Genomic DNA, 13,072 nt, shown 5'->3' with positions numbered 1-13,072 from the left:
TAGGGTTTGGACACGTGGGCGATCTCTAACAACTCGCAAGCTTGAAACTCACCTACTGTGCTGATAGGAATCATCCCACTTGCGCCATTGCGCGACGTGGCCGCGCCTGGACGGCACAAAACTTTCCTAAGCCCTGATTGGCCCTTGCTGACGAGGTTCCACGCTAGTCCTAACTTTTCAGACATAACATTTCTAATGGTATTTATGTTCTACATCAGCAACTTAAGTTAGTAATGGATTCAATCATTTGGGCATTTCGGCACACTGAACGGAATATTGCTGAAACTGGGTTAAATCTTTAATTGGAGATGCTGAAGAACTTCCAGGTATCATTTTTATTGCCGTCTTGCATATTCTTGGTGGATTGAAATATTTTCCATGTGAGACGCTTAACATTTTTTGTGGTTTCAATTTTGCAGGCTTCTGAGTTCTGTAACCAATTCTACCGGACATATTTTTTGACAATCGAGCAAGAAATATTTGCTGTCTTGACAGACACATTTCATAAACCTGGGTTCAAGTTGCATGTTCTAGTGCTCCAGCACTTGTTTTGCTTGGTAATGTATCATACATATAATGCCTTGTTTGTTGTTTTCCATAGCGAGTTGAGATTTTCGGTTGACATTATCTTATTTCAGGCTGAGAGTGGCTTGTTAACAGAGCCTTTGTGGGATGTTGCTACAATTTCTTATCCGTATCCGAATAATGCAATGTTTGTTCGTGAGTATACCATAAAACTTTTGGGTACTTCCTTTCCAAACATGACTGCATCAGAGGTATCAAATATATGATTCATTAGTTATTTGAATTTTCTTTTTCTTTTTTTAATATTTACTCGGTGGTTGTTGACTTGAAAGGACATTTCTTTATAGGTTACTCAATTTGTGAATGGATTATTTGAGTCGAGAAATGACCTTTCCACAGTTAAGAATCACATACGAGACTTTCTTGTGCAGTCAAAAGAATTTTCAGCTCAGGTGACACTTGGAAGTAGTATATATGTCTTGTCTTGTGTTGTGCTGCTCAACTAGTTTCCGATATGTGCTTTACATTTTATTTGAACTATTCTTGGTATCATGAGTCTAATTTTTTATCTCTTCAACTTTTTCTACAGGACAACAAAGATTTGTATGCAGAAGAAGCTGCCGCTCAACGGGAAAGAGAGCGGCAACGAATGCTTTCTATTCCAGGGCTTATCGCNTTCCGGTTCCTTTTTTTGGGAACCTGTACTGTGCGGTTCCGATTCCGGTTCCGGTTTCCCGGAAAAGTGCAGGGTACCCGGAACCGCTCACCCCTACCTTATATTCGAATGTTAATTACCATTTTGCCCACGCCATGGTAATTTCACGAAGTATTAATGACCAATAGAAATTTAAAAGGATGACATAGAATGAATGTCTGTCGACATTAAAAGACTGAAGACTCACGTCTAAAGTATTTGATTTCATCATCTCTGAAATCTTCGCAGAAGGAAGATCCGAGTATCGCCCTTGTTTCAATTGAAAAACTTCATGGAACTTATGTCCAACATGATGTAATAAAGCAGCTGATTGCTCTGTAAAAGGAGGAAAAGTGTGACACATATATAAGCTATTTAAATGGCCAGAAACTCTTTTAAGCTCAGCCCACTGAACCGAACAAGTAGTTGTATCAGTATTTTAGCCATTTTATATATTGATGTTTGATTTTGACACCAACGACTTACACATAAAGAGTGCTAAGTGGACTTAGAAATCACACGTGATAAGGAAACATAAAATGAAACAATGAATGAGAAGCTATATTTAAAGTGGTTTGAATGCTCAAAAGCGTATCCTACGTCCACTGCTATTGTATTAATAGATGGATAAAATTAAGTCGTGTGTAGCGAGCTAAGTTATAATCTAGAGAGAATACAAAAAGAGAGAACATGTGTAACTTATTTTAGACTAAGATTAGTCAATCCCGTAGATGAGAGGGATGTCTTCTATTTATAATGGGAGGGTTCAAGGTAATGATTACAAGTCTGCAAGTGGGTAGGTGTCGTGCAAATCCTTCTTTGCATCCCATTGGTTATCTGCACGAGAAATATCCTCAAATTGCGTAGGACTCGAATAGGTGGATAATTCCTAACCACTCGCAAACCTGGCACTCACTTACTGCACTGACATGAACCATACCCCTTGCGTCACAGCGCGAAGTGGTAGCGCCTGGACGGCACAAAACCTTCCTGAACCTTGATTCGCTCTTGCTGACGAGAGTCCACATCAGCCCTAACTTTTCATGCATAACAGAAGTCCCTCAGTTTTTAAGGTTTAAGGATTGAACCGTAAGAACTTCATAATTATGTCGCGAGTTGACCTATTCTGAATGACGCTTGGTCGAGCTGACCGAGCTGTAAAGAGGTCGCAGCACATATCTTTACAAGTGACTTGAGATGCTCTTCTTCCACAAGGTCGACGACTTGGATCAAGCCCCACTCAGTGTCGTACTGATGTGCTTCAAGTCTCAACCGCGGTCCGTGACCTGATAATATTTAGCATATTTTTTACCAAAGACAAGGAATCACATTGTCTCATAATCAATACACGACAAAGAGTGTTATGCTCTAACGATCTTTTCAGATGTTTATCCGTTGCATTTGACAGCTAATCCGTTTAATAAAATATTATTTATTCTAACAAACGTGTCTAGTGCGCATTAAATGCAAGTCATGCTAAAACGACATTTTATTTCAAGGCATTAAATATAGATGAGGGCGCATTTAATGTGGAGGAGAGAATCGAGTCATCACTTGGTTATTCCAATGGAGGGAGGCGTGGACTGACATTCTCAAAGTGTGGCAGTTACTTCTTCTCGCAGATTGATGAAACGTGGTCGCAATCAATGGCGAGAAACGTATTTCACCCAAGCGTTGCTTAACTTAAGGAAAATCAATCGTCGCTTCCTTCCCCTATAAAACCCTAGGCTCGCCTCAAACATTGTCACAAAACTCATATTTTCAGAGAAAGAATAAAGCTCTCACAAGACCAGTCTTCCCATTTTCCAGCTGGTACACACATTTTGTTTACAGCAAGAAGCCCGTTCCTCATAGCCAAGAGGTAAGGAGGATTTCTCCTTTACTTTTCTTTTTCTACTTTGTAAATAGCTTGTCTTGACGATGATGGTGGGTGTGAACTGTTTGATAAATCTTTGTGGTGCGTGTTTATGGGCAATTGTGAGGAGAAGACTTTTTCTTTCATAAGAAGTAAGTATTTAGGGCACGAATCCTCGGGGGTGGTCCCCAAGGGTTTTTTAGGGTTTGAGGAAGGCACGAAGACTGAGTAATCTCTGCATGTCGCCCCTTTTTCAGACTGTAGGAACAATGGATGCCTCAGCAACCAAGACAACCGAGGGAACGAGCTTGCATGCGCAGGACACCCCAGCAGGTCCCGTGCAAGAGATTCTGTTAGTTACCGCCTAAGATGAAATATAGAAGGCAGTAGACCAATACGCACTTAGCGTGGATGTCTACCAGTACAGAACGTATACAGCTCGGAATCCCCCAGAGGGAATGGCTGCAATCTCCGAGGTGATTTTCAAATGCGGGGCGTTGATACCTTTCCACCCCTTCATTAGGTCAATCCTCGATCACTTCGAGGTTGCACCACTGCAACTGATACCCAACGTGTATATGATAGTTGTTGCTATGTATATCGCATGTGGTGAGAATGGCCTCAGCCAGTTGACTGGACTAGAGCTTGCATACTCCTATTACTTGAAGAAGAGCAAGAACAAAGACTTTTTTTACATCGCGAAACGATCTATGATCGAGGGAGGCATATTTAGTTACCTTAGTAATGTTAGGGCCTATGAAACATAATTTTTCTTTTTTCAATATGATGGCGTCTACCAATTTAGGGAACCGAGTAGGTTTTCCCCTCTTTTACTTTGCGAATTTTTTCTTTTCCTTGAATCTTTGCTCTCTAACGAGCTTTCCGGTCTCTTTGCAGGAAACAAGACAACCAGGTTGTCGACTCTAACTGATTTCAACCGAATAGTAGCATTTGGTAATCTGCCCGAGCAAAGTCGAGACGTGAGACTGCTTGTGACTACCGCCAACCTGAGGAAATACGGTTTCTTCAATTCTAAAGCTTCTCTAGAACCCTTAGTTTGTAAGTGTCCGTAGGCTTTAAAAGTTGTTTCTTTTGCATGTAGTGACCTTTTTCACTAATCATACTTTCATGTAGCGACCATGCCACCTAGAGTCCCAAGACTGTCGATGAGGGCCAGGGGGTTCGTTTTTCTCCGGGTTGCCCCCATTGAGCCAGCCAAGGCAATCCCTGGCGACACCCCTATCAAAGGAGCACAGGTGGGAGCGTGAACACCCACAAAATGACCAGGGGAAACTTCCCGACCCGCGGCTGCTCGCGTCCCTAAGCAAAAAACCATGGGCCAAAAAACTAGGAAGAGAAAGCAACTACAGGCTGAGGAATTAGAGTCCGAGCCAAAGGGCTTGGGGGTGTAGCCTTACCAGGCCTCTCGTTCGAGGGTGACCCCAAAGCCTGCACCTGGCATTACAATAGCCCCAGAGCGCTCGCGCAAGGGACAGGGGGAAGTCATAGTCCTCAAAAGAAGAGTGGACAAAGAGCCGGCTGGCGAGGTGCTAACTCCTTCAAGGGCTGACACACCTGTGTTGGACTCCACGGAACAACTTTCGAAACACTTGTAGCCAGTGGCGTATACCCTGTTAGAGTACCAACTTGATGCGGCTTTTGAAGAGTTCGTGGCTTCCTGACCTATAGACCTGATTACTACAGCGCTCCAGTTACAAAGCTAGGTAAGGCAGCTCATCCTCGTCGAGGATTTTTCAATATCAGTTTGTTTTTATACTCTTTATGTTTTTTCAGAGAAATAGAGTTTAACTCTTGTTTCCTTTCTCATGCAGTCTCTGCTCGCCCTGCACTTGGCCCAACAGAAAACTGACCTGGACTCTACTGGGGAGCTCCACGAGTTGAGGGAAGAAAATGCAAAACTAAAGTCGGACCTAACAGCTGTGGATGCAGAGGCAAAGACATATCACATTCAAGCAAACCAGTACCTAGTAGAGAGGAACTCTGCCCTTTGCACAATAGAGTTCCAGAAGGCCGAGTTCTAGAGGAGAGGAGAAAAGATCAAAGAGCTCCAGAGGCCAGTGGCTAGACTCACCAAAGAGTGTGACGAGAAAGAGCAGGAGCTACAAGCAAACTCCGAACGGGCTATGAAGGTAGAGGAAGAAAGAGCTCGATTGTAGGAAAACACCAAGGAGCAGAAGAGAGCACTGGAGGCGGACCTCAAATTTTCCTAAGGGCGGGTTGCTTCCTTAACTGATCAGATGAAACGGCAAAGCCTGGAAATTGAGAGGAAGGCCACTGACCGGGTGATTCAGGCCATCTATAGCCTGGGGCCAAGGAACTGAGGGTGTTCACGATCCGAGTTTTTAGCTTAACAAGCTCGGCTCGTGAAAAGGGATTAATAATCAAGTCGAGCCAAGTCGCAGATTTTATGGCTCGGCTCGTGAGGGATTTAGGAATATTTTGAGCTGGCTCGCGAGCCAACTCCAAAAAATTCAATTTTTTTTTTTTAAATTTCTTGGGCAGCACGCAGGTTTGAATGTCTGATCATTTGATGCTTTTTGTTAAATTTTCATGATTGATTTTCATTTTTCGCCATCCTAAAACAACTTCTAAATTCTACAGATTGTAATTTTTTTCTTCTCATGTCCTCATACATCACCCAACAATTAAACCTACTTAAAATAAAAATTAAATGAAATGCTACTGATAAAAACAATTTATCATTCAACATACTGTATGTACCACAAATTAAGTTAAGTGAACTAAAAATTTTTTATTTAGTTCACTTGACTTAATTAAGTTTTCATCAAAACAAAATGGGGGGTTAGCATAACTATACATCAAGTGAAATCCCCATCCATCAAAAAATATATATAACAGCAAAAGATAATTGGCTATATGTCCATTGTAGCCCCACTCCTCCTACAAACAAATTAATGTGATACATATTAAGTACAATTGTCATTTTATATAAACCGTAAAGATGAAAATGCAAACCTGAACACAAAACTAATAAATATAGACCTATAGAATCCTACTGCCACAGCCAATAACTCAAGGGTGAATCAACCAATCTGCTGACTCCCATCACCTGACAGAACAGGAAGCTGAATCTCCAAGTGATCCTCCTCTTTCTAAAATGAAAAAGAGATAAAAATAATTTGTAGGTTAGAATAAAGTAATTTTAAATATTGAATTAAACAAAACATGTAATCAATGGAACTTACTTTGCACCCTTTCTTCACTCTATTCAAAGTGCGACACCAGTCACATCCACATAACAACATCTCCACCGTAGCTGGTGACAAAGAAGCTCGGTAGCTATCAATAACCCTGCTCCCAGCATTGAATGCAGACTCTGAAGCAACCGTAGTGATCGGGATGGCTAGTATCTCACGAGCCATCGTAGACAATATAGGATACTTGGTTGAATTTGCCTTCCACCACTATAAGACATCGAATAAGTCATGATCCCCCACACATTTATGACATCCCTTTCCCAAATAACAGTCCAACTCAGACTTACTAGGCTCAACAGTTTCAACCATGTCCAGAAAACTACTAAAATCATCCCAGGCCTCGGCTCCTTCAACCGCATCCACCTCACCAATGGCTCCATGTCCATCCCCTTGTGATGTAGAAGCACGGGCGATAGTCACACCTTGATTAGCTTGAACATACTCCCCATATAACTCATACAATGCATCCCGAACCGTCATCATATTTGCCCGCGCTTCTGCCTCAGAATACATCTTAGGGAATGTCCACTGAATAACCCTCATTTTCAACCGAGGATCCAATACAGCAGCCATAGACATCAACACATTACATTCCCCCCAATATTTATCAAACTTCTCTTTCATTTTCCTAACCATTACTCTAATAAAATCATCTTCAGATTCACATTTACTATCCAACATACATTTCACTACACACACCTCCTTCAAGAATAAATTAGACTTCGGATAATCAATTCCTGAAATGAGTTTGGTTGAACCACTGAATACTTTTAAAATTTCACAAACTTTCTCCACTTTCTCCCAATCCTCGTCACTCGGATTATTATGATAATTGATATCCCTCTCTTTCAATCTTGGAAAAACCTTTTTGAACTTAATTGTTGTTGCCAACATTTCATAAGAAGAATTCCACCTTGTTTTACAATGGAGAATAAGTTTCCGATACGACAATTTAAGTTGTTGAACAATCTCAAAAAATAACTTAAGCCTACTTTCTGAACTGTTAATATACAACACACTCTCATGGATGTCGTCAATAATGTGCCTAATTTGATCAAGTTCATCTTGAACAATCAGGTTCAAGATGTGTGCACAACATCTCACATGAAACAGTTTACCTCCACAAAGGAGTTTCCCGAAACTTCAAAATTTTCCTTCAAAACCTTAATCGCAACATCATTACTTGAAGCATTATCCACATAAATAGTATATACCTTATTTTCAATTCCCCATCTCATTAGGCAGTTGAAAATGTCGTTCGCAATAGCAATACCAGTCCAAGGAAGAGGTAGACGAACAAAGTTGAGGATACATCTATTCAGCCTCCGAGTACTATCTATCCAATGTCCGATCAACATCATATACTCCATCTTTTGATTCCCTTAATTCCATAAGTCTGTAGTCAAACTGATTTTTGTCACACTCTTCAACAAAGTCTTTAATTTGGCCTTCTCACTTTCATGTACCTTCATACAATCTTTTTTACAAGTATGGCGGGAAACCAGAGTCCATCCAGGAATCCCATACTTCATCATATTGTTCAAGCCCTCTTCCTCCACAACTGTAAATGGATGCTCATGCATGAGCACCCAATGGGCGATCAATTCCCTCATTTTCAACATGTCAAGCTTCCCACTTAAAGTTGGCAAAATAGTAGTTGCAACATCATTACCGACACTCGAAAAACTAATATGTTGTTTCCTCATGGAAGCTTTTCTCCTTAAACACCGGCTTAAATGTCTATTAAACTGGGTGGTGCTTCTGGTGGCATTAATACACAACTTTACTTTGCAATTGATACACTCTACCTTTTTGGTACCATTAGGGAGTACCACCTCCTTGAACTCCGTCCATACCACTGATATCTTCGCTCTTCTTTTCTTTTGAATTGGATTTTCATTTTCATCACCATTATTCCGGCTACTAATACTTTGCTCCATATTTATTGTGGTTGCATTCAAGTTAAGGTTACCGCCAAGTGTATTGGTTATCGTATCTTGTATTGTAGGGGTACTTGAGGAATTACCCTCCATTTACAAACCTATAAATGGAAAAAAAAAAAAATCAGCAATTTAATGCAAAACCAATATGAAATAATGTAAAACTATTACATTGCACACACATCAAACCAATACATTATACATTGCATACCAATAGTAATTGTTACCAATACATCCCAAAATTCATTTATTCTTTAATTAGAGATGTTGGTTGAAGAATTAAATGCTCTATTTATTCATTCAAACCCATTTATTCTTTAAATGACTTTGTAGAATCTTATGTCTTATGCCTATTTATTCTACTACATAAATCACAATGTCTTTAATACAATTTAGAATTATATGTTTTATGTCTATTTATTCTACCAAATTAAAGATTCCTTCAAAACGCACAAAGCCCCTAGTCCCCACCACCAAACGCAATTTAGTCTTCACTACTCTTTACCCTTTTGCAATTTAATATATAACAAAGCCCTTTTACCCTTTTGCAATATAGTCTTCACTACCCTATACCCTTCTACAATTTACTGTTCACTGCCCTTTACCATTCAGCAATTTTAATTCCTCAACTCTGTTTAGTCTAACGAGGACTAACATGATTACTAGACCCACCTTTGAAAAGATTCTTTAGAGATTTATAAACCTAAGTTAGTTGGAAAGAGATTTATAAATCTCTTTCCAACTTTGTAGTCCAAGATTTCTCCCCCTAATATGCCCAAATAATTTTATATTTTATTGTTATACTTTTCAAACTATCCTTTCGAACACTTTCCAAGAACACCAGAAAACTTTCTTTTTCATTCTAAACATTATCATCCATGATATTACACTGCCATTTACCCTTTTGCAATTTTACATTACACTGCCCTTTACCCTTTTGCCATTTTACATTACACTGCCATTTACCCTTTTGCCATTTTACATTACACTGACCTTTACCCTTTTGCAATTTAATATATAACAAAGCCCCTAGTCCCCACCACCAAATGCAGAACCACAACCACAAACAAATTTATAAATTGCCCTTCTATTATCTACTGTAAAACAAATTCCCACAAGTAGAAGTCCATAACCACAACCACAACCATAACCACAACCACAACCACAACCACAACCATAACCATAACCATAACCACAGTCCACAAAGAAATTAACAAACTCCTTTGCAATTTCAATTTTGTCCCACAAGTCCACAACACAACCACAACCACAAACAATAATAAATTCAGTAAAGCAATTTAAACAAACAATGAAACAGACTGGCAATTTACACGGCAGACTGCTCTTCACAAACAGTACACAAACATTAACCAGGAATCCAAGATACCAGATCAAGGGCTCAATGATTCTTGTATGGGTTTCACAGCAACAAGACGACGGTCAACGACCACAACACGGCAGACTGCTCTTCCCTAAATTGTTTCACCGAAAAAGCCCCCTGTTATAGACAAAGAATTCACAAAAAACTAACTTAAAATTTCATTGACATCGTTCACAAAAATCAATCACATATGGGTTTCACAAGCAACAACAACCGAAGAACAAAGCCAAAACAAACAACCTTACCTCGAGAAATCGACGGTCGATGGCGTTGCAAATCTGTTTCACGGCGAACAGAGAAATGCAAAGAAATCACGACGAACAGAGAAATCTGACAAAGAAGACAGTGGAAGAATCTAATGACGAAAATCCAATTGGAAGTTGTCCTGATGACGACGACAAAAATCATGATTTGGGATTAGTTTTACGGCACAATTTCATCTGTCGATGAAAATCAACGATTTACGAATTTTAATAATGGGGGCCATTTTGTTATTCTTTAAAACATTGTTGCATAATTTTCAATTCAATCCCATTACTTCATAAAACCTCAAAAAACCCATCGGTTTTTTGAGCCAGGCTCAGCTCGCGAGCCTAACGAGTTGAGTCATGCATGGCTCGAACTCGGCTCGTTTTGTCTCACAAGTCGGCTCGTTATCAGAGAACCAAGCCAGCTCGTTATCAAACGAACCAAGCCGTTAACGAGCTGAACTCGAGCCGGCTCGCGAGTAGCTTGGTTTGTTAAGCACTCCTATAAGGAACCCGGGGATAGACCTTTTTGACCTCCCGATCGAGGACCAGAACATTCTCACTTCCATGGCAAATGCTGATGATGACATGGAGGAGGAGGAGGAACAAGAGCCTCCTTCAAAGGGTGATCACTCAGAGGAATATGTCCCAAAGAACCCAATAGCTCACCGAGTGGTCGGCGACCAATCTAGGGATCCAAGGTCGCACCCTCAAGGTCTGGAGGTGGACGCTAGTGATCGATTCTTCCTGCTTTTGTACAACCTTGCTTTTAACTTTATTTCTGCACTTCCTAATTTTCTCTGTACTTATTTCTATTACATAAATAAAAGAAATATTTTCTAGCCATTTGTGATAGCACTTATAATTTTGCGTACTCCACAAGACTAATATTACATATGCAAACAGAATGTAAAAACATTGCGACAAACAAGATCATACAAGATAAATTTGCTTAAGAGCGATCTTATTTACAAAGTTTATAAGGAAATTAAAAATTAAGAGCGAGTTCAGAATTACTAGTAATAGGAGCGAATATGCTCAACATTCCAAGCTCGGGGTACTTCGAAGCCGTTAAGTCTTTTGAGGTGATACGTCCCTGGTCATATCACCTTGGCAATGTGGTAGGGGCCTTCCCAGTTCGGTCATAATACCCCCGTGCTCGGCTCCCTTGTATCGAGAAGTGTTAGTGTATATTAGTGTATGCCCTAGAAACCATTCGTGTTGTCGGTTTCAGAGCATTTTGTCTTGTATCTATATATATCATAAATAATAGAAGAAAGAGTTCTTCAATTCATATATGTAAATTGCTTCCTTTATTCAGTCATGCATTTAAAATAAAGTATGTATATGAATTGTCCAGATGATTCATTTAATAGGTAAATGAATTATCGAAAAGGGTTCCCTACGGAAGCAATATAAATTTGGGCAACTATATTGTACAGTAGGCATACCGGATGCTTCCGAAAGATATCATGAGTTGATATAAGTACGGATGACGATGATAGTCATGTCACTAGGGCATTGGTATGGATTAACGGTTGGTGAACTGTTTTTCGAACGTGACCGAATAACGACAAATCACTTGGAAAAGCATGTAGTCAATGATTTATCGTTTGGTTATANTTTTTTTTTTTAATTTCTTATTATGTCATGTTCTTTTAAAGTGATTTTTGGCCAATTCTTTTCTTTCTAATCATGGAATTTGTTAGAAGCAATTGAAGTTGGAGAAAAAGCAGATAATTGAATAAGTCAGGCATATGTCTTAACAACTTTCTTTTTTGAGGAGATTAGTCTACTGGGAAGTCAATCAGGCATATGGGTGAAGAAAAGCTAGATATGAATCCGTTCACTTGCTCAATTTGTGGGGTTGTTACTTTTGTTTTGATGTATGCTTAGCCGGTCCAGTGAAGCTGAATCTTTGTGGTTCAACTAGTGACATACAATTAGTTGTAGTAGCATGTATGTAGTTTATTTTATGACCACTGTTCTATCATTTTGTTGGCTGTGATTGGATATTAAAATCTTGATAATACTTGGTAATGCTTCTGGGAAGAAATATTTAAGCTGTTAAAGTTGTGTTGTTACTGTTCTAAGTCATGCTGTGGACTTTGCCTGCAGTGATGGCTGTTTATTGGTATTTACAATATGTATTGTATTGTAAATTGTGATAATAAGAATCTATCTGTTGATACTTTTAACAAGTTGTAAAAGAAACATGTTTCTTACTTTGGGATCTGTGTCTTTGTGATGGTGATCCTTCTTTCTTGGATTGGGGTGAATAAACAGAAATTTTTTTATGACAATTTTACCATTAGTTCCAAATTAAACACTAAGAGTGGATTAGATTCAATATCCCATCTTTGTTCTCTTGTTCTATTTTTTATTTTCTTGATTGTTTCAGTGCTGGTATCCCATTTTGGTTATCCCTTGTTATTTTGTTAGTGAGTAGACAGAATTATATCTAGTTTCTTATTATTTTGTATTTATGTAACCCCTTAAGGTGTCCGTTTGGAGAGTTAATTTTTTGTTCCCTTTGAAGGATATGTCTCTTGGAAATTTTTGAGGCATTAGGATGCACTGTAATGAGTTAAGATGAACGTTATGTTGTGCAGACTTTTCTCAGGAATTTAGGATTTCTCCCCTCCTCTCTAACCAGGAATTTCTTGAATGTCTCCTTTTTTAGTATGACACTCCATTAGACAGTTTTTCATCTCCCTTTTAGGTTATGTGATGAATGATGCATATTAGTCGCTCTATTTTTCATTTCATAATTGATCTTTATAAGCTTGACTCGTATTTGTGTTGATCTACATTTTCTTTATTCTGTTTTATCTTTCTGATGGACAGCATGGAGGGAGCACAAATGCTTTTACGTCTTCTGAGCATACCAACTATCACTTTGACGTTACCACTGATTCTTTTGAAGAGGCTCTGGACAGGTACATGCTACTTTTCCATTTTTTCTAAATAATATATTCGTCTCTTAAGTTTGTGAGTTTATGTGTTTTTTCCTGTGATTTACTGAACAGATTTGCACAGTTCTTTATCAAACCATTGATGTCAGCTGATGCTACGATGAGGGAAATTAAAGCGGTTGATTCTGGTTAGTTATTTATATGTATCTTAGTCTTGTGCATCAATAACAGTACTTTGTGAAACTTGGTTTGTCATCACTCATTCCTCCTTTCTT

At 39.1% G+C, this 13,072-nt stretch overlaps 1 protein-coding gene across 1 annotated transcript; it reads left to right on the top strand.

The window, feature by feature from the left end:
- The first annotated feature begins 220 nt into the window (after window positions 1–220).
- On the top strand, window positions 221–791 carry LOC116115667 (protein EXPORTIN 1A-like). Its single transcript, XM_031401797.1, has 3 exons — window positions 221–326; window positions 420–557; window positions 639–791. Exons 1-3 carry the CDS (start codon window positions 309–311, stop codon window positions 789–791), a joined length of 309 nt encoding a protein of 102 aa, XP_031257657.1. The 5' UTR covers window positions 221–308.
- The last annotated feature ends 12,281 nt before the right edge of the window (window positions 792–13,072 follow it).

This window comes from Pistacia vera, unplaced genomic scaffold, assembly GCF_008641045.1.
Source record: "Pistacia vera cultivar Batoury unplaced genomic scaffold, PisVer_v2 Contig749, whole genome shotgun sequence".
NCBI lineage: Eukaryota > Viridiplantae > Streptophyta > Magnoliopsida > Sapindales > Anacardiaceae > Pistacia > Pistacia vera.
Note: the sequence above shows the minus strand (reverse complement) of the source record. Positions and strands in the feature narration are given on the sequence as shown.

Coding starts and splice junctions, on each gene's coding strand:
- LOC116115667 (XM_031401797.1), top strand. Junction 558..638: donor TCCAGCACTTGTTTTGCTTG/GTAATGTATCAT, acceptor ATCTTATTTCAG/GCTGAGAGTGGCTTGTTAAC.